The sequence below is a fragment of the Heteronotia binoei genome, chromosome 21 (assembly GCF_032191835.1).
Source record: "Heteronotia binoei isolate CCM8104 ecotype False Entrance Well chromosome 21, APGP_CSIRO_Hbin_v1, whole genome shotgun sequence".
NCBI lineage: Eukaryota > Metazoa > Chordata > Lepidosauria > Squamata > Gekkonidae > Heteronotia > Heteronotia binoei.
Window position 1 is genome coordinate 117,223,944 of NC_083243.1, and position 26,580 is coordinate 117,250,523.

The 26,580-nt window shown below is 45.7% G+C and overlaps 1 protein-coding gene across 9 annotated transcripts in view; it reads right to left on the bottom strand.

Moving 5' to 3' along the window:
* The window catches only part of ANO1 (anoctamin 1), a 256,871-nt gene extending 236,190 nt beyond the window's left edge, over positions 1-20,681 (bottom strand). For all 9 annotated transcript variants that reach the window (XM_060262257.1, XM_060262253.1, XM_060262256.1 and 6 more), the window contains exon 1: positions 20,598-20,681. In XM_060262257.1, the coding sequence (XP_060118240.1) occupies positions 20,598-20,643 (46 nt within the window). In that variant the 5' untranslated portion in view covers positions 20,644-20,681. The remainder of the gene's footprint in view (positions 1-20,597) is intronic.
* Between the last annotated feature and the right edge of the window lie 5,899 nt (positions 20,682-26,580).

The window sequence follows — 26,580 nt, forward strand, 5'->3', positions numbered from 1 at the left end:
AACTCTTTGCATGTATGGAATATTAGTTCTTGTCATATTAATTTTATGTTGCTGTTTAATCCAGTGTGTACCCTCCTTATTGCAATAATGTCTATTTTTCGCACTGTTCCCACAAATCCTATTTCACGACAACCATTGCTATATGTATATAAAGTTCTTGCGCAGATGGACCATCACCTTAAAAAAACAATAAAGGGTGGAATGTAGTGGCTCTACCTTGCTCCTTGATCTCTCAGGCACACCTGAGAGGTTAATAGGGAGCCAGGTACAGCGAACTTTATTCATGCCCATGGAGAAATGTTAATCTCTGTAAATATGATAACCTGGTCTCTGCTTTCGAGCATGTCCCATGTCCTGACCGAAACAGTTTTGCATTCCTCAGCTATTTCACTTCAGACAATGTCTCGTGACTATTTTGTGTAACTCAATAAAAGGCTGGACCAGAGTCCGGCCAGGTAGCTCCTGCTACAACCTGAAGAATGACTGCTTGACTCGTTCTTTGCTACAGCCTTCTACTCCAGTTGGGTCTGCTATGATTAAAGAGGGAAAGCCTAGCAGAAAGAAGATTTGCTTTGACTTGGTAGGAAAAAACATATGATTGATATCCAGATAGTATTGTAGGATGGAGGACCACCATGGGATAACTGGAAGGAGCCATGGCTCAGTGACAGAGCATTCACTTGGCATGCAGAACCCGACTTGACATAGAGCTGGAAGGGATGTTGAGGATCATCTAGTCCAATCCCCTGAACAAGACAGGAAATTCACAACTCCCCCCCTCCCCCAATGACCCTTACTCTATGCCCAGAGGAAGGATCCCTGGTCAGTCTGTCCTGGAGGAAAATTCCTTCCTGATCCCAAAATGGCGATCAGCATTACCCTGAGTGTGTAAGAAAGGGTCACAGGAGCGTTCCCTTCCCATGCCCTCCCTCTCATGATCTGCCTAAATTCACAAAATCTACATTGCTCTCAGATGGCCGTCTAGGCTCTGTTCCAAAACCTTCAAAGATGGAGAGCGCATTACCTCCCAAGGAAGCCTGTTCCACTGAGGAACCATTGAGGGTCCCAATCCCTAGCATCTCCAGTTAAAAGGACCAGGTAGTAGGTAGGTAGTCTCTACTTGAGATCCTGGAGAGCCTTTGATGGACCCATGGTCTGATTCAGTATAAGACAGCTTCATGAGTTAATGTCTGAATAATCAGGCAGAAGTAAATATAAATCACTCCTGGTATATATTTCTTATTTAGGGTTGCCAATCTTGTATTATGACTGATCTCCAGGTGACAGAGCTCAGCTCCCCAGGAGGAAATGGCCACTTTGGAAGATGGACTCTATGAAATTATAACCCCAGTTGGGTTCTTCCCCTTCCCATATGCCATTCCACCCCAAAAATCTCCAGGAATTTCCCAGCCTGAAGATGGCAATCCTAGGATCCTTATTATTTATTATGTAAAAATATATTCTTCACTACATTTAAATGTGACTGTCTGGAAGAAAATCCTGATGTGACAGACTGAAAATAGTTAAGAGGCAAGCTATGAGAGACTAACAACAAAAACTATTTCTTGCTTTGAAACGCTGCCTATAAAGAAGATGAGTAATACTAGGATCTAGATTCTGACAAGGATTTTGTATGATCAGCCCTGCAGAGGGCTCCAATCAGACACTCCAGCAACTGACTGTCTTCTGCTTCATTTCCCCTTGCCTGCTTTTTTTCGGTCGCCATTTTGGCGTGGATCACTGTCACCAAGTGTCACCAAGTGATTGTGTTCAAGGTAGAGGACTAATTGCCTTATCAGCCGAAGGTAATAAAAGGCTGATCTGGTGGTGGCTGCCACCTTGGCCTCCATGTTTAAATAGGGATTCAGGAACACCCCTAAGCTTTTAACCTTGAGTGTTGGTTCTGCAGGTAACTCCACCTTGCAAGTATCCATGGTCAGCAACTGCCCATACAAGTGCATTCTCTGTATTGGCCTCCACCTTGTGGACTATTCTGTCTGAAGTGGTCAAGGAGGCACCCAAGCTTTTGGCATGCTGCATCTTTTTACAGATGAAATACAACTACATTTTCAGAGAGTGGTAGCCATGTTAGTCTGCAGTAGAACAGCTAAACCTGAGTCCAGTAGCACCTTAGAGACTAACAAGATTTTGGGGGTATAAGCTTTCTGATGGAGGGAGCTTTGACTTTTGAAAGCTTATACCCAACAATCTTTTTTCATCTCTAAGGTGATACTAGACTCAAAGTTGTTTAGGGCCATATTGTAATGGAATGGTTCAAGCAGGGTTGCCATTTATTTTATTTATTTATTTATTTATTTATTTATTCATTCATTCATTCATTCATTCCGTAATTTATACCCCGCCCTTCCCACAGAGTGGCTCAGGGCGGCTCACAGCAAACGATAAAACAATAGAACAGGAGCAAAGTTATTACAATTAAAAAATAAACATTTAAAGACCTAAAAACCTTAAAATTTCAACATTAAAACTATACTGTATAAATCACAAAAATCTAGTAAGCTACATTTATCCAGTCAGGCGTAGGCTAACCGGAAGAGGGTTGTCTTACAGGCCCTGCGGAACTGAGTAAGATCCCGCAGGGCCCTCACCTCTTCTGGCAGCTGGTTCCACCATGTTGGGGCCATTGTGGAGAAGGCCCTGTCTCTGGTTGTCTTGAGACGAACTTCCTTAGGCCCGGGGATGGTGAGAAGATTTTGAGTCCCAGACCTCAGTACTCTCTGGGGAACGTATTGGGAGAGACGGTCCCTCAGGTAGGCAGGTCCCAGGCCATATAGGGTGTGGCTGGGTGTGGCTTGGAGATCTCCTGTTTTATAACTGATCTTCAGCTGGCAGAGATCAGCTCCCCTGGAGAAAATGACTGCTTTGAAGGATGGACCCTATGGCATGCTGAGGCCCCTCTCTTCCCCAAACCCCACCCTCTCCTGGATCCACTCCTAAAGTCTCCAGAAATTTTCCAACACAGACCTGGCAACTTTAGGTTCAGGAGATGTTTCAAGAAAGGAAAGAGGCTTGAAGACTTTATTCCTGCATATGGTATGTGTCATTTGTTGCTGTATTCATTACTTTGTTCTCAATGTGCTGTATTTTTACTTACATAATACTTCTGTTTGTTGAACATGTCATGTTTAATACTTATGCTTTGTTCAAATTTCTTTAGTCTCCATCTTATTATGTTGCTTATTACATGTCTCATCCTACTGATTTTGTTGACTTGCACTGTGTAATTTGCCTTGATTCTCAGTTAGAAATGTGGACCACAAATAACGAAAATTTTTACAAAGATAATATAATTATCATTGATTTTAATGAGATTTTGCAACCAATCCCATGGTGATGAAGTATTGAAATATATATCACATTTTATAATGAAGGCCTTGCTTTTCTTTAACTAAACCCCTACAAAATAAATATTTGAAAATCATACTGCTATTTGAGGTGGATGCCAGCTGTGGAGGCCTGAGGTAATGTTTGAACAAGGAGGAGTATTATAATTTGGCACACCAACAGAAAGAGACTTGATAAATGAGACAGAAACATTCTTGAAAAAAGACAGCAATGAAGGCTGAGCTGGCATATTACACAAATACAGATAAAGTAGAGGACTGAGGAAACCAGTGCAAGACTTCAAGGAGGAGATTAACCAGATGGAGACTGAAGTTGAAACAGGGGCTCTTAGTTCATCAAAAATAAAACTGTCTGAGCTTCCCCAAATATAACACATACTCAGACTTTGGGTTTGGAAAGGGGAGAGCAAATGTGTATCTATTGTATTAAACATACTGGTAGCATTGCCAGCTCTGGCTTGGGAAACACTTGGAATTTGGGGATGGAACCTGAGGAGCGCAAGATTTCAGGAGGAAAGGGACCACAGCAGGGTTTAATGCCATAGAATCTGCTCTCTGAACAGCCATTTTCTCCCATCAGGGGAACTGAACTCTGTTGTCTAGAGGTCAGTTGTAATTCCAGCAGATCTTCAAGCCCCACCTAGAGTTTGGCAACCCTATTTAACACTAGTCTCTACCCAGAAGACAGGATGTATGGGACCAGCTTGAGTCATGCAACCCACACCAGTGCCAGATTAAACCCAGTGGAGGCCCCTGGGCAGTTGAAATCTTGGGGTCCCTTCACAAATTGTCTCAGAGTCAGAATGCCCACCCCGCTGCCTGCAGCCTGCCACTTCAATATGCAATACCTTCTCAAAAGCCCCTTTGACAAGGATGTGGGGGAGAGGCAGAGAGAGCCAAACTTGGTGACGACACCAGCAGCAGCCACATCAGTAGGGTTGCCAATTCCCAGGTGGGGGCAGGGGATCCCCCAGTTTGGAGGCACTTCCCCCGCTTCAGGGTCATCAGAAAGTGGGGGGAGGGGAGCGAACTGTCTGCTGGGAACTCTATTATTCCTTATGGAGACTTATTCCCATAGAAAATAATGGAGAATTGATCTGCAGGTATCTGGGGCTCTGGAGGGGCTGTTGTTTGAGGTAGAGGCATCAAATTTTCAGTATAGCATCCAGTGCCTCTCCCCCAAATACCCCCCAAGTTTCAAAAATATTGGACCAGGGGGTTCAATTCTATGAACCGCAAAAGAAGGTGCCCCTATCCTTCATTATTTCATATGGAAGGAAGGCATTTAAAAGGTGTGCGGTCCCTTTAAATGTGATGGCCAGAACTCCGTTTGGAATTCAATTATGCTTGTCACACCCTTGCTCTTGGCTCCACCCCAATGTCTCCTGGCTCTACCCCCAAAGTCCCCAGATATTTCTTTAATTGGACTTGGCAACCCTACACATCAGGCAAGTCAGGCAAAGAGCAGCTTAGTTGCTGGCTGTGCATGCAGGCTGGGAAGGCTGCATGCAGGGGGAAAACTGGGGGGGAAGCCAGCCTGGAGCCCCTAAAGGTGTGGGGGTCCATAGGCCAGTGTCTACTTGGCCTATTTGTTATCCCAGCCTTGGCCCACACTGCAGAACTTCTATGACAAACCTCCTCACATACATTCGACTTGCAGTTTCACAGTGCCTACTTCTGCATCTTCTAAGTTAGTGCAGAAGCATGATGTAAAAGGTAAAGGGCGTTGACAAAACAGTAGAGAAAGACAGGATCTACCTTCCTGTTCCTCCCATCTTAGCTTCTCATTCTTGGGGTGAGAAAAGTCTTTCCTGCCCCATCATTCCATATCTGTTGGGCCAAAAGGGAAATCCCTCCCAGTTATAATCCTGAACTGCTTCTGGAAAGGAAGGTCAGCAGGAATAAATCTGTGCTTCTCTGGAACCTCCCTCTGTCTGAACTGTGGTTGTAAAGGATGCACTAATAGAACAAGAGAAAAGGATAATGTATTTGGTCATCCATTTACTTTGTTTGTGATTGCTAATGTTTGCAGGATCACTCAGTGTCTGCATAGCGGTACTCAAGACACACTTCATGTGATTAGAATCTAGGAAACAAGCCACTTGTTACAGTGCTCACTAAAAGATCCATGTTTATAATCCATAAGAGAGTCACCATAATTGCTCCTTTTACCAAGCACTGAAGGCACTAACAATTTCTCAAAGACCTGTTGGCACAGGATGACTTCTCCAATCTACCACTGTAAGTGTCAGTGTAAAAGGGACAGTCCAGGCAATTAAGATAAATAGAAACATAAATATAATAAAAGCAAGGAAGCACTGCCAAATAATCTACTACATCACCTTGCAGCATATTTATTCCTTCTTTAATTTACATTTATTTTAAATGCTCTAGTTCTCCAAGAAAAAAAGTACGAAGAAAGATGATTCAAATGCTATGGCATCTGTCTCGTGGCCAACAAAAAAGAATCTCTGCAATACAAGGCAAGTGGGTAGAAAGGCAGGTGCCATGCTAGTCACATGAAGAGTCTTTACAATAGTGTCACCTACCTCACCTTCCTCATGTTGCATGGGCACTCTTTTCATGACTGACTTAGTGTAAGTGGTAACAGGCATTCATACACAGAGCTACCACATACAGCATCATCACCTAATAGTAAGGTTCAATAGCCTCTACATGAAGGCTGTAACAGCTAAACAGCTCAAACCCCCAGCTTTCTGAAGTAACTTGCTCTGCTAGCTTGAGTACTTACACTTAGGCTCTTCATTCTAATTGCCTAACCTTTTCTCACAAAATATATTCTTTCTTGTCCAGCTCTATTGTATATAATCAGTAAGGATGTGTATCTATTGTACTGTATTATATTCGTTCTTGTCCCGCTCTATTGTATATAACCAGTAGGGATTTGAAAAGTTACACTCAATTCTTACTGTCTGTTCAAAACTGGATCATTTCACAATTGTTTTTAGTCTTCCAGCAATGAGAAGTTAAATCCATGAAAATCTAGTATAAAATGATGGATTTAATGGTAATGATAATATTTGGTCAGAGTTTTGAGAGCATGGATTCAATTGTTTTAATCCAATTTTAGTTTATGAAAGATGAATATAAAATGTATAATTCCTCCATATCTTAGATGTGTTGTGATAATTAAAAATTCTCTGCACAATCCAGCCTGGAGAGTTATTCAGTACTCTCCTGATATTAAGGTAACGTAGCTAAAATATGGTCACTGCAGCCAAACAAAGCACCTTTCTGAATGAGGGGAAGGGAGACAGGGAATCATTTCCAGTTGATCTGGAAACTGATCTCATACTCTTTGCATTGCCAAGCTGTACTGGTAGTTTATTTGCCCATTAGCATTGCATAAAAAAGCACAAACTAGGGGTCAGTGCTAAAAATAGTTTGATATAGAAAACAACTAAGAAACAATGTTTTTATAGTTATAGAGTTAATACATTCAATTTCAACATAACATTCTAGCACAAGCCAGTGTATATAATCACAGGATCAACCTTTTTCTCTTACAATACTCCAAAAAATTAAAGTCCATAACAGTCAATTCAGGTACAAAAATCTTGTCCAAAGGAGGGATCAGGAAATCATTACAGCCTTCATACAGTTGCCCCTTCTAAATAATTCAAGATGTTTCAATTCTGTTCTTCTTCAGTTGTCAGGCTGTTAAACGGAACCCGGTTTCAATGACTTTTCATACAGACACAAAGTTCACAGCTTACAACAATGAATCTGCATTGCCAAGCTGTACTGGAAGTTTATTTGCCCATTACTACTGCATGGCATGACTTTTGTATCATTGTTAGTGGCATGAAAGAACAGAATGTGGATGCTAATTTGGATACAAATGAACATCCAATTAAAAGTACTGATGGATGAGATTCACATTCAGAAAATAATCCAGATGTGGATATTATTGATTCATATTGCATGGTTTTAATGAAATATATATCTGGATTATATCCTATGATAATTTGGTCAGAGGGGATCAATAGAAGTTAATATGCTAAATGAATCTTACTTTTCTCCAGCTAGCTAAGTCTCAAAGCACGTCTGTTTTTCAGGGTTATCAAGATCCAGAGAGGGTTTTTTTTAAAAGTTTATTTCTTCCCTTTTTGGCAAATTCTTCCATTTATCTGAGGCTGTACTTGACAAATTGAAACTCTGCCATACAGTGTAAGCAGGATCACAAGTCTTTGCAAAGGTCTACTGACTGAGGCTGGAGAATTTTTTCAAATCCATAGCTTAAAAAAAAAAAAAGATACAAAGCCTATATTAAACTAGGCGGGAAAACAGATTCAAATTCCTGTCTCATACAAGACAATTTTTACCTGAACTCTGAACACTCAAATATCTCAGAGTTTTAAAGGACTACAGCTAACATGAGATGCCTGTAAGCAGCCCCATGAAAAGTTTGATTGGAAAATATATCTTTCAGAATGAATTATTGGCCTGGATTTCTTCCTCAGAACTTATACTGGTGCTATGCTGAATGTGTATCACTCTCCATAAATGAATAGGTTATTATTTAAAATTAATATGTAAAGTTAATGATGTGCATGACTGTCAGTTTCAGGGATGGGAGAAGAGGCCTAATTAAATCAAACTGCTTATTAGTGTCTTGCCACTATTGATTAATTATTAGCATAAGATACTTCATCATTTTAATTTGTGATGGAAATAGCTGCTGAAAAACCAAGTGGAAAAATGGAATAAAGAAGATTGCCCTGGAAGTTCTAATTCAGGACTGTATACTGGGGTGTGCATTTGGTTCGGCCGAACTGAATAAACCTCTGAATACCTCCTGATTTGGAAGTATACGGCGCCGTATACTTCCAAATCCAATTGGAAGCCATTATATGGGAGCCGTATCCATATTCAGAAGTATACAGAAGTTCATAGAAAAGGTGGGAAAGGAGCTTCTGCAGCCTCCGGGGAGCTGCTTGCCTCCTTTCCCACCTTTGGAAGCCTTTTCTCCCATAGCCTCCCTGGGATCAGGGAGGGGGAGAGGAGCCCCAGCAGCCAATCCAAAGCATGCGTTTGCGAAATGCATTGCAAATGCATGCTTTGCAGGACTATTGTGTAACTGATGGCTTGGCTAATCCCCCAGCCATCAGCAACATTGTTGTTCTTTTGTTTACTTGGGTATCCAAGTAAACAGTGTTCTCTGGCCAATCACAGAGCAGTGGTATTTTTTGAAACTGCTCTGTGTAGGGCCAGAGAACCTTTTTAAGGAGTCTGCCTGGCTGGACTCCATTCCATTGCTGCTGTGTTGGTGTGAGAGAGAGACTGTGCTGTGCTGGCCCTTGGCCTCAGCTGCTGCTGCTCTCTCTCAGCCTTACCTGACCTGCCTGGAGAAGAGAAGACATCTAAGGTAAGACAGTCTTGGGGTTCTTGTTTTTATTTTAGTTAGGATAAAAGTAAAAGGATTTTTTAAGACTCAGAGTCCCTTTACCTATCCAGATTTGGGTGGGTGGGTACTGGGTAGCTTATTTGGGGTTAGGGTTAGGGGGTTCTGCTGGGGGTGGAGGCCTGGGGTGGAGGCGGGGTTGCCAATTGCCTATACCTTACTTTAGTGAGAGAACTTTTAAAAGTGTAGTGTCCTTTTACTTTTCCTGATTTGGGTGGCTTTGATTTCTTGGGGTTAGGGTGAAGGGTTTTTTTGGGGGAGGGGTTGGTTAAGTTCCTATATTGTTAAAAGTCAAGTTTTTTACTGTTTTAAAAGGATTCTGTGTTTGATTTGTTGCTACTGTGTTGTGCTACTGTTGTTTCTTTTCTCTTCTGGTTCTGGTTCTTTGGGGGGAGGCTGTTTGACCTAATTTTCATTGTTAAAAAGGTCACTTTTGTAACAGTTGAGTTTCTTGGCCTTTTCTCAGTGATTTGTTTGGATCTGTTGTTGTTTGCATCCTGTCCTGTTGTCCCTGTTCCTGGTTCTGGTTTTTTGGGGTGTGTGTGTTAAAAGTTAAGTTTCTTTCTGTCATGTTTTGGTTTTTTCAAATTACCTCTGGTTGGTGTGAGGGGGTTGGTGTGTAGGCTGAGTGGGGTGGGTCACTTTCATGTTTTTATAGAGTTATTTTGGAGTCTGAGGGTGCTTTCGGTTTGGGTAGAGCCACTAAATAGGCTGCCCCACTAATAAGGGTGTTTTTAGGGATTGTGTTTTTTGAAATTTAAAAAAAAAATCAGTTTAGGGTTTTATCTTCTTTCAAAATTCAACTAGGCCAGATAGGGGCAATTTAAAAAGATTTTAGGTTTCTCATAAAAGGCAGCGTGACTACTAGGCCACATCAGGCTCCCTTTTAAAGAGACTAGGGTTGCAGTGCATCTTGCTTTCAGCCACTGAAAGCCAGATCATCCTTAGATTTCCATAGGGTAAACCACAGCTTCTCTCTAGTTATAGGGGACACCTGATTTCTAGTTCGCAACAAAATCTGGTTTGTCCCAGGATCTAGTTAGGAGAAGTTTAACTAGGAGGATATAAAAAGGATTGCCTTCATCTCAAGGTAGCCTTTTAAAAACTGTAGCCAGGTAGAGGCAGGATCACCTAGTCTCCTAAACTTTACCAGATTACAACCCCAACCCAAAGAAGGACAGGTTAGGGACCAAAAAAACAAACAAACAAGTTTTGGTGGGAGGGTTTTTAAAAAGAAGTCAGGGCACCTGTTGGTTCAGGGTACAATGTAGTGGGTTAGGATTGTAAAAAATCCCACTCTCAGTTCAGGGTGTGTGAGACTGGCCAAGGGTGACATGAGTGACAGGCAGCAGAAGAGGGGCCCTGGGGGCAAGGCCAAGGAGAAGACTAGAGGGGTGGAGGGGAGGGGGAGGACCCAGTTTCCCCACCACCACACCTGTGCTTATGGCCACTCCACAGCCGCCTTCCAGCACTCCGACCTCTGGCCGGAGTGTGATGAAGAAGTTGTGCCTTGGGCCCTTCATCGAGGCAGCTGCTGGGGTGCCCCCAGCAGAGGTGCCATTAGGTGCTGGCACTGAACAGGGGTCTGCTGCTCGGGCAGTCTCTCCTCCAGCTGATGTCACTTGGCCTCAGCAGCTGGAAGAAGGGCAGCAAGAGCAGCCCTTCTTGGAGATGAGCTTTGGGGACAGTTTTCTGTCCAAAACAATCACCCCAAAGAAGGTGCAGAGTGTTGTGCAGGAGCTGGTGGAGAAGCTGGTTGAGGAGGACCAGCCCCCTTCTTCGGTTCCTTCGGGCACCAGTAGTCCTTCAGGGGATGGCCAGGAGGGGAGGATGCATGGGGTGGAGGAGGAAGAAATGGAGACACACCAGATGCCTCCATCTCTGCCCAGTTCCCTCTGGTGGCCAGCCCCTCCTGCCACCCCGATGTGTCTGCCCCAAGCACCTCACAGGAGGTGGCTCCAGACACCCAAGCTGCCGATCAGCTTGGGCATCCGTACACCTTTGAAGTCTGGAAGCATTTCTGACTTATGGAGGATTCACACTATGCGCAGTGCCAGCTGTGCAAGGTCCGGATCAGTCATGGGCGGGACCCTGCCCACCTGACTCCAGAGGGGGGATGCGGAACCATCTGGTGGTGCTTCTTAAGGGGGAGAAGCAGGCTGGTGTGGAGTGCCCAAGCGGCCAACACCACCCAACCAGGAGGTCTGTTCCACCCCGACTACCTCCAGAGCTCTCCAGGAGAGTTCCGTGACAGGGCAGGGATGCCAGCCATCTCTGCCTGAGATGTTTGGTGGGGGTGGCACCTGTGTGCCAAGAGGGGGAATCAACTACGGCAGGAGGGTGATAGCCTGGAACCTTGCCAGGTCGGTCGCCCATGGGCTTCCATTTTCAGTGGTTGAGAATCCTGGGGTGCTAGGGTTGCTCGAGTACCTGGTGCCCTGGTAAAAAGTTCCTGCTAGAACCATCATTAGTAGGACCATTGTGCCATCTGTTTTCAGGGCAACCAGATCTGTGGTGAAGGAGCATTTGTCCCGTGCTGTCAGGGGGACTGTTCATTTCACCTCAGATATCTGGAGCTCCCAACATGTGTTCGAGGGGTATCTCTCCCTGACTGTGCATTGGTGGCAACCCAGTGAGCTGCAGGTTGGGGGTGGCAGGGTCAGGGCCGCAGGTAGGGTCAGGGCCGCTAGGCTGGCTATCACTGGTCTTTGCTGCATGCCGAAGCAGTCGATGCGCCACACATGGCGGACACTCTCAGAGCTAGGGTGACCATAATGTCTGAAGGCCAGCCAGGGACACTGGGGGGGGGTGCCGCCGGAAACAGGAAGTGACGTCACTTCCGGTGACGTCACTTCCGGTGATGTCATGCCACCACCGGAAACAGGAAGTGGCATCACTTCCTGTGACATCATTTCCCCCGCGTCACCTGCCGGAAACAGGAAGTGACTTCACAGCACTTCCTGTGACGTCCCCAAAAATCCCCCAAATATCACCGCCGGAAACAATTTTGTTCTCAAATCCTGTATATACTTCATCAGTATATGGGATAAGGCACTTTCTCAACTGTGCTGCATAATGCAGCCTATTTATTTTGTCCTGTTGGCTCTGTTGGCTCTATCTGCGCCACCTTCATCACTTTCGGGGTGTGGATCCCCCAGTGGGGTGGTCTCCCGACTCCCTCCGCTGACTGTTTCTGTTTCGAGCCCGTCCCTGTGGCATCGGTCCCATCGTTGTGGGACCAAGGGGGCCGGCGCAGCGGCACGCCGAAGCAGCCTGTCACTAATAACACCGGTCAAGATGCAGGACAGGAACCTGGAAGTGACCGACAGGCTGCTTCAGCGTGCCGCTGCGCCGGCCCCCTGGGCCCCACAATGATGGGACCGATGCCACAGGGACGGGCTCGAAACACTCTATAACCCCTCAAAAGAACAGCAGTCTAGCTCGCTTCCCCCGAGCCCTGCCGCCATAAGCCTCAAGGGGGCTCATTTTGCGGCATCTCCCGGCGGGAGGGTGGCACCCGCACGGGACACATATCAAATGAAAGAGGGGGCGCAGGGCTATCAGAAACAGCCGGCGGAGGGAGTCGGGAGACCACTCCACTGGGGGATCCACACCCCGAAAGTGATGAAGGTGGCGCAGATAGAGCCAACAGAGCCAACAGGACAAAATAAATAGGCTGCATTATGCAGCACAGTTGAGAAAGTGCCTTATCCCATATACTGATGAAGTAAATACAGGATCTGAGAACAAAATTGCACTAGAAGACACAAACACAAAGCTCCCTTACACTGAATCAGTGCTTGGGTCCACCAAAGTCAGTATTGTCACATAAGAGAAGCCCTGTTGGATCAGGCCAGTGGCCCCTCCAGTCCAACACTCTGCGTCACATAATAACATAAGAGAAGCCCTGTTGGATCAGGCCAGTGGCCCATCCAGTCCAACACTCTGCATCACATAACAACATAAGAGAAGCCCTGTTGGATCAGGCCAGTGGCCCATCCAGTCCAACACTCTGCATCACATAACAACATAAGAGAAGCCCTGTTGGATCAGGCCAGTGGCCCATCCAGTCCAACACTCTGCGTCACATAACAACATAAGAGAAGCCCTGTTGGATCAGGCCAGTGGCCCATCCAGTCCAACACTCTGCATCACATAACAACATAAGAGAAGCCCTGTTGGATCAGGCCAGTGGCCCATCCAGTCCAACACTCTGCGTCACATAAGAACATAAGAGAAGCCCTGTTGGATCAGGCCAGTGGCCCATCCAGTCCAACACTCTGCGTCACATAAGAACATAAGAGAAGCCCTGTTGGATCAGGCCAGTGGCCCATCCAGTCCAACACTCTGCATCACATAACAACATAAGGAGGGAGGGAGGGAAGGAAGGAAGGAAGGGAGAAAGGGAGGAAGGGAAGAAGGGAAGAAAGGAAGAAGGGAGGGAGGGAAGGAAGGAAGGAAGGGAGGGAAGGGAGGGAGGAAGGAAGGAAGGGAGGGAAGGAAGGAAGGAAGGAAGGAAGGAAGGAAGGAGGGAAGGAAGGAAGGAAGGGGGAGGGAGGGAGGGAAGGAAGGAAGGAAGGGGGAGGGAGGGAGGGAGGGAAGGAAGGAAGGAAGGAAGGAAGGAAGGAAGGAAGGAAGGAAGGAAGGAAGGAAGGGGGGAGGGAGGGAAGGAAGGAAGAAAGGAAGGGAGGAGGGAGGGAAGGAAGGAAGGCAAGGGAGGGAAGGAAGGAAGAAACGAAGGGAGGGAGGAGGGAGGGAAGGAAGGAAGGGAAGGGAGTGAGGGAAGGAAGGAAGAAAGGAAGAAAGGGAGGAGGGAGGGAGGGAGGGAGGGAAGGAAGGAAGGGAAGGGAGTGAGGGAAGGAAGGAAGGAAGGAAGGAAGGAAGAAAGAAAGGAAGGAAGGGAGGGAGGGAGGGAGGGAGGAGGGAGGGAAGAAAGGAAGGCCGCCCCCCGCCCCCCCCCCGCTTTCGGCCCCCTTACCTTATTCCAGGGCGGCGGATCCAGCGGCGGCGGGGAGTCCTCCGGCGGCGGCCTCGCGGCGAGGGAGGGAGGGAGCTGCCGGGGCTGGCCTCTGGAGGCCTCCAGGGACCAGCGCCGGGCCTCTCCGCTACCGGCGCTGGCCTCTGGAGGCCTCCAGGGACCAGCGCCGGCTGCTCCGCGGCCTCCGCTGGTCCCTGGAGGCCCTCCAGAGACTCTGGAGGGCCTCCAGGGACCAGCGGAGGCCGCGGGGAAGCCTTCGCTGGCCGGCGCTGGTCCCGGAAGGCCTTCCAGAGGCTCTGGAAGGCCTTCCGGGACCAGCGCCGGGTGCCCCGCGGCTTCCCCGCGGCCTCCGCTGGTCCCTGGAGGCCCTCCAGAGACTCTGGAGGGCCTCCAGGGACCAGCGGAGGCCGCGGGGAAGCCTTCGCTGGCCGGCGCTGGTCCCGGAAGGCCTTCCAGAGGCTCTGGAAGGCCTTCCGGGACCAGCGCCGGGTGCCCCGCGGCTTCCCCGCGGCCTCCGCTGGTCCCTGGAGGCCCTCCAGAGACTCTGGAGGGCCTCCAGGGACCAGCGGAGGCCGCGGGGAAGCCTTCGCTGGCCGGCGCTGGTCCCGGAAGGCCTTCCAGAGGCCCTGGAAGGCCTTCCGGGACCAGCGCCGGGTGCCCCGCGGCTTCCCCGCGGCCTCCGCTGGTCCCTGGAGGCCCTCCAGAGACTCTGGAGGGCCTCCAGGGACCAGCGGAGGCCGCGGGGAAGCCTTCGCTGGCCGGCGCTGGTCCCCGAAGGCCTTCCAGAGGCTCTGGAAGGCCTTCCGGGACCAGCGCCGGGTGCCCCGCGGCTTCCCCGCGGCCTCCGCTGGTCCCTGGAGGCCCTCCAGAGACTGGTTGCTGGATACAACCCATAGAGTCTGGGAACCCACAGAGTACTAGTATACAAGAGGATGAGAGAGCTCTTCTGAGAACTACTCGAGAGAGAGAGAGCTGCTTTTTCAAGAACTGTGACTGACCCAACATCACTCAACAGGTGCACATGGAGGAATAAGGAATCAAACCCGGTTCTCCCAGATTAGAGTCTGCGCACTTAACTACTATGCCAAACTGTTCTCCCTCATACAGTAGCATCCCTTGTGCAGAGGACAGAGCAGATCTGTACTGGGGAAAAAGGGGAAATGTGGTCCATGAATCCCTACAGGCATGTAAGCCCCCTCAAGACACCAATGGAACTCTCTTGTTCAAGAAATGCTCTTGTGCTTTTGAACACAGCATAACAAACAGCAGATTAATAGGTAGACCTTTTCCTCTCACTCCATACCTATAATAGGAGTTGCTTCACTTGTTAAAACTGTCTGTTAAAGCCCTGCTAGAAGAGAGTTGGCAATCCCATTTACTTGACTTACTTTCAGAACTCCACCACTGGTTTCACAACTGAAACCAAATGGGATTCAGTAGAAAGAGATGCTTTCTGATATGCTGTTTGCTACCCATCAGTGGTCTTCAGGATGGGGCTGAGGGTAAAGAGTCCTCCACTGTCTGACTACTATCCAGCAAAATGTGGATATCCAGCAAAATGTGGATATCCGGCAAAAAGGCTTCTTGACTTTATGGGCATTGTTAGTGTGACAAACCACATGACATAAAGGATGGTGGAGGGGAGATAGAGAACATCTGCTAGGATGGTGAGCAGCAGACAGAGATAATCACCCTTATAACCACAGGAGTGTATGGCTGGATGGGAATATACTAAGAAAAGCCTAAACATACATGGCCAGTTTCACAGATTCATTCTCAGGGTGCTCTCTGTTGCACATGCTTGTGGGGGAAGAACTCTTTGCAGGCCTCTTTTTTTGGTGACCATGTGTGTTTTTTAAACCTCAGACATCAATACTGCCCCACAAAGTTAGAGCTTTCTCTTCAGTTTTGGTATGTCTCATTTTATCACTGTGACCAGTGATGGTCCATGAAACAGCCTTCTTCTCTGTGCCCCTTCGGTTTTTCTGCAAAGTTTGAAGTGTGGGTTTGAGTTGGGCATCCAGCTTCCAATGGTATTTTTCTTGTCTACTAGCCACCAAGTTCCCTAGTGAGTACCATCAACTGATTGGCAGAAGCACTGTCAGATATGATGCTGGAGAATCATAGGGTGCATTCACACACACTAAATAACATGTTTTAGAATAGCAAAATCTACTTGCAAACAGTCACTGTGTGAAAGCACCCCTAGACTAATCATTCTGGGAGACCTCAACATGCATGTTTAGGATACTTTATCAGGACTAGCCCAAAATTTTACAGCTTCTCTGCATACAGCCTCCCTCAAATTATGATGGGCCCAACAGATGAAAGGAGTCAAATTCTGGATTTAGTTTTCTGCACTGCGTCTTTGAGAAAACGCTTGGCTTTGGGGCTGGAGATTCAGTCTGAAGCATAGTCTGAACACTATATGTTCAAAGCAAATGTGAAAGCAGTCCTGACACCCTGCAGCAAAAAAAAGCCCAGTTAAAATGGTCCACCCAAAGAGATTCATGGATCCTACTGGATCCTAAAAGGTTCCAGTGTGCTTCAGAGGGCATATAAAATTATTACGGAGAACTTGTAGTGAATCTGACAGCTTATGTCATAGAGCCCATTGAAAGACCTATGAAATTGTGGTGATGATGGCAAAGACATTACTTCTCTGTTACTATAGAATCTGCTAATTTACAACCACCCCAGTTGTTCAGCATGGCTCAGCATGTACTGATGCCAAAATGTGAGCCTTTACTGTCCCAGGAATAACAATTAGCTGTGATACTTTCCCAAAGTTTTTTGCTGTCATGTTCTGGGCTGGATGTTAGTTGTAACACATGAGAAAAGTCTTAATACACTGCCTGGTCTATTCATGGACCATTTAGACCCAGCTACTTGGATAAAAGTTGCCTGAATACATGATTATTTGTTTATCTTATTTCAAGCCTGCTCTACTTAGGGACTGTGGATTATCCAGGGGTGGCCAACGGTAGCTCTCCAGATGTTTTTTGCCTACAACTCCCATCAGCCCCAGCCAGCATAGCCAATGGCTGGGGCTGATGGGAGTTGTAGGCAAAAAACATCTGGAGAGCTACCGTTGGTCACCCCTTGACTATACTATTGTGTATAGCAGGGGTGTCAAACATGTGGCTCAGGGGCTGAATCAGCCTATTATTATTATCATTATTATTACACCCATTCTCCCATTTGGGGCCTCAGAGGGCTCCTATCAGGCTCCCGAGCAACTGGCTGTCATCTACTTCCTTCTCCTTCTGCTTCCTTCTGCATCACAGCTTGCTTTGCCAAGCTTGCTCAATCACACAGGAGTTACAGAACAAAACCCTCTATTTTCTCCATTGGCTGAGGCTCTTCCCTTGTGGAGGGAGGAGGGGAGGCAGCTTCCTTTGCCAGGCTCTCTCAATCCCACAGCAAAGCTACTGAGCCAAGCCTCTCTTTCTTGGCTGAGGCTCCTTCCCCTCCTGACCCCCTGGGGAAGGAAGGAAAGAGCTTCTTTGTCCTTTGTTGCTGGATCCCATGGGAGAGATACAAAAAAAGCACCTTTAAGACTGAGTGCCAATGTTTTAAGCATGCTTTATTTAAGTTTTTTAAAAAATCTTTAATTGTGTTTGTGTCCTTTATAAAGTTTATATCTCTGTTACCTAACCTTAAATAGGAACACACATGGCCCAGTCCGACATGACCCGACCCAACAAGGTCTCATTTATGTCAGATCTGGCTCTCATAGCAAATGAGTTTGATACCCCTGGTTGTTGTTAAGTAGAATCCTACTGTGTAATTTCTGCATTGTTTAATGTGACATATTAATAATTATGCTTTGCTTCAATTTTATTTTTTAGATTTCTTGTTGGTTTCAGACTTCTACAATCCTAACCCTATTTCATTGTTTATGTTTACTGAATGTCCCATCCTGCTGATTGTATTGACTCACTCAGCATAAACTGCCTTAAATCTCATTGAAAAAGGCAAAATATAAATAGTGCAAACAAATAACTGAATGTGAACATTCTTCTTTCTTGCTGGCACAACTCAATAATCATCTCCTGCTTCCTATCATGGTGCTTCTTCCAAGTGAGTGACCACAGCTGTAGTTTATATGAATCTGCCTCTATGACTATCCTTGCTGCTGGTCTCTGTTCCCCCTGTCTTTGCATGCAGAAGGTCCCAGGTTCAATCCGTGTTATCTCCAGTTTAAAATAACAGGCAGTAGATGATGTGAAAGACCTCTGCCTGAGATTCTGGAGAGGTGCTGGCAGTCTGAGCAGACAATACTGACCTTGATGGACCAATGGTTTGATGCCGCATAAGGCAGCTTCAAGTGTCTTCTCATGTGTGCCCCGGGAAAAAAATTCCTTCCCTTTTGAGACATATTGTTTTCCTAAGTGGGACTTATCTGGTAAAAGTAAGGATGTCTTTTTTGAGGTGGGGTGTCTTACTCAGGTGAGTTGTGGAGGTGCCTGGGTGAGAAGCTGGAACTGGAACATCCTTCTTCCCTCATGCATACGCTTGTGAAACAGGCAGTTGTTCAAATCCCTGACAGCAGGGAGCCACAGGGCATAGTTGCTACAGGGTTCCTAAGAGTTGTGTTTCATACATTGTACTGCATTTGTGTCTTCCATGTTCTGTTTTCTGTGTGGTGGGGCATGGTGATGTCATGGAAGGCTCCTTTCATGTTTGCTGGGTGCCTTGAGGATGATACTCCAAGTCTGGTGGATGCTAGCAGAGATGGACTTGTGTGGTACTGTGATGTTCTCTAATGCTTAAAGTGAAACTGTGATGTTCTCTAATGCTTAAAGTGAAACTGGTTTTCCTTTCAGAAAAGAAAAAAAAATTGAGCATAGCAGGGCAATAGAACTGCACTATGATAAAGGGGATGTATGTTATGGCATTTGGCTAACAGCCATTGACATGTACTTATTTTAAAGGAGTCTAGTCTTTTAAAAATATTAGTCATATAATATACTCCTGCCCTCAAAGTGGATCAACTATGTACTGTGTGTGGTTCTCTAAATCTCTGGAACGCAATAGAATGGGGAAATTAGTGTGCGAAATGCATGCAGACCCATCCCTGATTATTGCTTTAGCACTAGCTCCTAATTTTATCAGGTGCAACCTCATAGTAAACTACTGCTGTGTGAGTACAAATACCTCTTACATATTTTACCTTTCTCAAACTATTTTCAAAGCATTTTTCTGTAATCTCTCTGAATCACTAAGATCTATCTACTGCTCTCAAACAGTACCCTGTCTCTTAGTAAATATATAAGTGATTTATGTCCTTGGACAACACTTTAGTATTCTGTTTATCACCTGACTTCCTTTTTTATTTAATTCATGTTTTCTTCATGTTCAACTTTATAACAAAACAAATTGGTACCTCCTTAGCATACTTATCATGATAAGTTTGCAGAAAATACTTAATATTCAACAAGGAGAAATATTTGGTCTCAAGCCCAGTTGATTCAGAACCAGCCAATTTTCTTAAGTGTGCCTCATTCCCCTCTCCCCCCCCCCCCCTCCAGCCTGAGACACTCTGGCTGGTAAGAGATTTGATAAGCATACTGTGTTACTTTTAGACATGGGCTGAACTCCAGTTCAATATCTGTTTTAATAAGCAACTTCAGGGTGGTGTTTCTTTATGGGATTTTTTTTTTTACAGGAGTGAAGAAAAGGGCTCCCCATGCTATACTTAGAAGCAAACAGTCAGATTTGGCATCTTGATTATAATGCTTGGAATTTATAAACTGTGCCATTCTAAATTTACTTCATTTGTGTACAGTTCATCTGGACAGTCATGTTACAGCATGTTCCACCGTAACAGCATAGTTCTGCAACAACCACACAAGTAGAAGGAAAATGGAAGTACTTAATTGGCACTGGTTATGTCATTTGTTCTGTAGCCATGATAAATTCAACAGAAAATACGAAGAAAGATGAGCACAATATACTTAAAACTAACTGCCAAATTCTTGTTTCCCTTTTCTGCCTTTTCCCTGTAATTTCTGAACCAGAGACTTGGACTTCTTTTCTACCATGCAAACAGTGTGCATTTTTATTACTAATTTAATGAAGCTGGCACAATATGAACCACCAGTCTAGATTCTATCATTCATATTTGGGATCAGTGACACATTCCACAAAAATCCTGTCAGTTATCATTTAAATTGCACATGCCTTACAGAGTGTTACAGTTGTTGAGAAAGTTGTAGCATAATCCTCTATATACAATAACAAAAGTCCCAATTGAATGCTAAAAATGTAGCTCTGTGACAATTTCTTAGAGAAGTAAACACTATAGAACTATTATATGGCAACACCAATATACTTCATTTGAATTATAAGAATACATGCATACTTTAAAACCATGCTTTACAATTGCAATTTTCATAATAGACATTTCAATAGTCACCTGTCTGTGGCACACACCCACACATATGAGCAGTCATATGCACAGAAACACATTTCTTTAAAAACTTGTTAATAGTTCAGAAACGTGACAAACAACATTTTCAAAATCAATCTTGTACAAAATGATGCGTTCCTAATTAATATACTAAGACTGGTGTTTATGGTTTTATTTGAGCACAATTTGATATTATGAAGTATGTTCTTTGCTTTTCAATAATATATATTCCATTTTATAATGGTCATTATCAAGATTCCTTAGGTTCTTTAAGGCTGATGGGAGAGGAAGGGTTTTAAGTACATGTTTCCCAGAAGGAATGACTAAAGTGGAACAAAATAATTTCGTTCTAATAACATCCCTCAGGATCGAAGCTTTAAATCTTTGCGCGTCCCATTACTAGAGAACACTTACATGACTCGTGGGGAATTCTGTGAAGATCAATCCCATCCTTATCCATTTCTTAGCCAAGTCAGGGAGGCTGCGCTGCAAACTTGAAAGAGCGTGCGGGAATCCTTTCCTTCCTCTCTCTCTCTCTCTCTCTCTCTTGAGGAGTTTCATTCAAGAGGGCAGCCAACCAACTACTGCCGCAGACACGTCCGTCAGGCAGCGAACATTCTTGTACGATGCATTTACTATTCAATGGTAGCCCCGTGCATATTCTGTCATGATAGGGACAACCGAAGGCAGTCTTAATACTACGAAAACTGGAGGGGCGCGGAACCCTCCCAAAGCGTCCCGCTTTGAAAGCAGGGCTTAATTCTCCGCGGCTTTCTCTCACAGCAAAAGACCCAGGTGCAACCTTTGCCTGGCGCACTGAAAGACTGGGAACGGATGCTGCTCGCAGGGCTTGAGGGACTCCCTGGCAAGGGGAGAGGCGGCGGGCAGAGGAACTGGCTTTAAATAGCAACGTCCTGATCTCTTAGCCGGACTCTCCCGGGGTATCGCCGCCGAGCCCAAAGGCGGTGTGAAGCCAACCTGCGACGTGATGCTGCGCAACTCAGCGAGCGACTCCTGGACCTAGTCTGAGGTGGAAGCTGTTGAATGTCTCCCTTCCTCCTCCGCGGGTTTGCAAGCCTGACTCCGAGGGCGCTAGACGACGCTCGCCAACGCAAACGCAGGACTCTTTGCTTACGGCGGGCGGGCGATGGGGGGAGGGAGGCGGCAACGCCGGTGGCGCTTTCTTCAGACTTGACCAGCTTCAGGCGACACCTCGAGCGGCTGGGCAACGCCTCGTGGCTAACTCTTGTTTGCCTTGGCGTGTGTCGTTTTAATCGGGCTTCCCCGCACCAAAGAGTTAGGCTTAGGTTTTTTTCTCGACCATGTCATGAGCACAGCCCAGGATCTGTTTCTTATGCTAAAGCGAATGGCTTTTGCGAAAGCTGCGCGAAAGACAGACTTCAGAGCGATTTTATGTGCGAAAGAAATTGCTGGCTCATCATCCCATGCCAAGACTTACTGCTTGCATTTGACGTGTAAAATGAAAAATATTCAGGGCTGGCATTCCGGGAAACTGGCTATTGAAGAGAGAGAAGTACTCAGCATCACTCAAAAGATACTCTTATCACACGGATGGAAACTTTCTGAAACTCTGTTATATACTTTCTCGTATACTGCAGTGCGTAATATTGGGGGTGGGGGGAGATGTTGTAATAAAAATCTGTCTACTTCAATTGTTGTGGCCCACTGCCATAGTTAAAAATCAGCTACTACGGGGGCCAGAAGCCACATGCTGTTTCAGAAACTGAAGCCTTGGGATACACTTGAGCTTTTTCAAGACACAATTTTGGCATTTACCTTGAAGGGATGGCCACAGGACAGTTTAAAACGAGATTAGACAGATTCATGAATATGCCTATCAGTGGCAACTAGCTACGGTGACTAAAAAGGAACCTCCTTATTCAGAGCCAGTAAACCTCTGTATGGTAGTGCTAGGAATCAACATCAGGGAAAGGCCTTGACATCTATGCCCTATTGTTGGACCTCCATAGGAGCTCACTGGCTACTGTGTGAGACAGGATGCAAGACTAGATGGACCACTGATGTGATCCAGCAGGGCTCTTCTTATGTTCTTATGATATAAGGGGAACCTGAGGATAATTTGCTTTGTGCTGAATCACAAAATGTATTTATCTGGTAATCACTGCAGTTTGCTCTGTGAACAGCCAGAAGGTGAGTGTGGTCTCATGTGGACCCCTGCATACAGTGGAGCTCCAGTATGCATCTTATTCTATTCACAATCACCCTATAAATACAATTGCTTATATTGGGCAGTAACTGAGATTTCTTTCTGCCTATATACATAAGTTAATTGAACACAAAAGTGCCTCTGAGCAAGTGCCTTTCCTTGAAACTGATATACAATAGCCCTGCTTAAATGTGCATCTGTTTTTAAGAAAGAGCCAAAGTGTGTTCACTGTAGAAATGAAATCAGAGACCAGTCCCTGGATAAATGTGTATTCCAATCACGCATCCAGCTTAAATGCACTCACTGAATGTAATGTGAGATTTACTCAACACATGTACAAAGAAAAATCAAGTGTACACTGTAACTTCTGAACAGGGCTACTGATGCAGGATGTTGGTCTTAAATTGTTCTTGAAATTTCCACTTTTAAAAAATTTCTCAACACTATTCTGCCTGTTAGGATAGCTTGTGAGAGCATTTGGATTTAGGTTATGTCTACAGATCTCCCAGAATTACAACTGATTTCCAAGCTACAGAGCTAAGTTCTTTGGCTGCTTTGGAAGGTGAACTCTGGCATTATACCTTGCCCAGATCCTACTCTCCCTAAGCTACCCCCACAAAGTCTCCAGGAAATTTATAGGCCAGAGTTGGTAACAGTATTTAGGTTAGCAGTATTAAACTGTATAGCTAGTGGGAACTCCCCAGTTCTGGGAGATATGTTTACAGGTGAACAAAAAAACCTTGAAAAAAGCATGACCCCAACTTTTGCTGGGACGCAGACTAACACACATAACTGAAAACTTAATTTCTTATCATTCTTAACCAGTATTGGTGATCTTGGTGCATTATCCCTTGAAGTGTAATGGTCATAAATGTATTTTGAGAATTGTGGAAGATGCTTGCCAGCATAGAAGGGATTTTGGTAGCAGAGGAATTGATTGGACAAAGTTGGGATGAGGACAGGGAACAAGCAGGGCCAGACTTAGACTGTTTGGCAGCCTAGGCCACACACACACGCACACTATTCTCCTTCTTCCTCTTTTCCTCCCCTTTCAATGTAAGGTGGCTCTCCCACCAAAGACCCCACTCCACTGATGAATGGGGAAGCCACTGAAGCCCAGTGCCCAGCGTACCCCACCCTCCCTGGCTTCCTCATCACCAAATGAATGTGTGATGTTGCAAGCCAAAAATAAAATTCTAAATTCCCCCATCTGGAGCTGAAAACTCTACAGTCATTAACTGAAATCCAAGAAATGCATAAAGGCAGCTTCTACACCACTGAGATCACTCTACTCTGCAGGGTCCATCCCCAGATCTCCAGGATTTCCTCCACCTTAGCTAGTTTCCTTTGAGTGATCTCTCCAGGACCCCTAATAAGGGGAAGATTGGGGTGGGAAGTGGGCAAGAGTTCCCAAATTTTTCATCAAGCTCTTTTCAATGGCTGGGGGGGGGGCAGTCATCAATGTGGCAACTGTTTCTGCCTCAATAAAAAGCTGTTCTCTTAGGGGGGATATTCAGGGATCTTTCACCAGCCATGAGCCCTTTCACCTGTGGGGTTCATGACAGTCCACATATCTCCTAATTAGTAGTCTAATCTGAAAGGTGGATCTGAGCAAGAGAGGGCAGGCAGACCAAGCTTCACCAGGGAGATGCAGCTTTAGGGAGCGCCACTTAAGTTTCCAGCCAATAAGAGAGGGGAATGACATGGCAGCTAAAGGGATTCCCAATGGGATCAGCCCTGAAGAAGCAGAAGAATGGGTCAGCTGGGTGGTGACAAGCCAAGGGGGCACTTGAAAGAGGCCCCCCTTCTCTAGCTCCATGCGGCCAAAGTGAAGAGTCATGGAAGGGCTCTCTTGTTTGGCCAATAAACAAAGCGGCATCAATGCAGGAAGGCATACACCGGTGGGGAGAAGAAGCACACTGGGCAATCTTGCACCTGCTTTCCTTCAGCACTGACTGAATCTTAAAACAAGCTTACTGAGAAAAAAAGTCCCATTCCTTTTGATGCTGAGTGCGTGACCTTGAGCATTTGTGACCTGGAAACTCTTCCCGCCTTGATGCCTCAAGTGTGGAAAAAGTGGGAGATGCTTTCCCATATTGCCTCCAACCAAATATGACTTGCCCTTTAAATATGGCTTGCCTCGCCAGCACCCTCTCTGGTGGTGCCCAGGGCAAGCAACCAGATCTGCCCCTGCAAAGTGAGGCCAGTGGCAGCCACTAAGCCTTGCAGTCCCAGGATCTGCCACAGCATGCCACCTGTGATCTACATAACGCAGTCGTGCGTGGTGTCCAATTTGGCATCCCTGAAAGGCCAGCACCCTAGGCCAGGGGTGGCCAACGGTAGCTCTCCAGATGCCTTTTGCCTACAACTCCCATCAGCCCCAGCCATTGGCCATGGTGGCTGGGGCTGATGGGAGTTGTAGGCAAAAAACATCTGGAGAGCTACCGTTGGCCACTCCTGCTCTAGGCAAATGTTTAATTTTCTTAGTGGCCAATCCAGCCCTGGGAGCAAGATAAATAATTTTTTTTGTTGTAGAGAAGATCTGTTTTACAGAGCAGGGTATATATGTACCAATTGGGTCTTTTTTTCTCATATTAGGACAATCACATTCATCTGGATTAGCAAAGGAAATGCATGTTTTATTTTACAATTATGAAATACCATAGACATCCATAGATAAATAACCCATGGATCAATTACAACCTTTTTTTAAAAAATAGTTGTTATACAGTTTTTATAAAGATTGAGGAGCTAGTGTGTGCAGTTTTCTGAAATTTAGGGTTTTTAAAGTAGTCCAAATTCTTTCAGATAATGGATACGTGCCATATGATAATCTTACTAATATTACCTTTTATCATCTGAAGTTTGTTGGAAGATGGCTAAACTGCAGGTCTTGGCGAAGACAAAGACTTCTGTATCAAATTATCATCTTGCTTAGAGAAGGAAAGATAATAAAATGGGCCTTGGGCCATGTTCTCAATTTTTACTTGGTCCATTAACTAATGAACACATGAAGGTGCTTTTTGATGAGTCATAACTTTTGTCTGTGAAGGTCAGTATTGTCTACTTTGATGAGCAGCAGTTCTCCATGATCTTGGGTTGAGGTCTTTCATAGCACCTTCTGCCTGATCTTTTAACTCAAAATGGCAGGAATTAGTCTCGGGATCTAATTTACATGAGTAATAATAGATATATTAAAAAGCTTATATATAAAACAGCTTTTGTCAGCTCTGACAAAAGTGGTGGGGGGTTTTTTTGCAATATTTTTCTGTACACTTATATTTATATATTTATATATGTATTTTCCTGCTTCTCTAAGGAGCTTGCATAGGAGATGTGGTATTATTCCATTTTATTTAAGGAATAAGAAGACTCAAAACATATGTGTAAAATACACAAGAGAAATAACAACCAGAATCTGAGTAAGGATTTCTGTAAGGCCCACACCCAGGGGGTGCCCATGATTTCCTGCCCCCCTCCCCAAACAGTCATGCCTCCTCCCTTTCCTCACAAGTGCCTGCTTGGCTTGCCAGGAGAGGGGAAGCACATCTTAGCCCATGCCTGGCTTGCTGCCGGTGTGATTATAGCACCTCTTGGATTGGCCCTGCCTCCAGACACTGGAGAGGAGCCATCACAAGAGGCGGGCTGGGGTTTGCTTTTAAATGCCAAGTGGGAGGAAAGAGGTGCTGCCGCAGGTAAGAGCCAATCCGCTTTGGGAGGTGCAAGATGAAGTTCCTGTCTTTGCTCTCCTCTCAGATTGCCTTTAAGGGCCCGGGAGATGTAGGACGGGAACACAAGGAGAATAGCCTATTGGTACCAGGTTCAGGTAGCTGGCTCCAGGTTGACTCAGCCTTCCATCCTTCTGAGGTTGGTAAAATGAGTACCCAACTTGCTGGGGGGGAAGTGTAGATGACTGGGGAAGGCAATGGCAAACCACCCCATAAAAAGTCTGCCATAAAAACGTTGTGAAAACGTCACCCCAGAGTCGAAAACGACTGGTGCTTGCACAGGGGACTACCTTTACCTTTACCAGGGGTTATGGGGCTGTTCAGGGCTAGCTTCTAGCTAGCCAACAGAACCAGGTTGTGTATGTAAAACCTTGAGGAACTCTCCCAGCTCCTTCAGCAACACTTGCCAGATATTTTGGATCTTCTGAGGGTAGGCTTTGATTCCAGAGCAATGCACAGTGCTTCAGAGAGAATACAACTC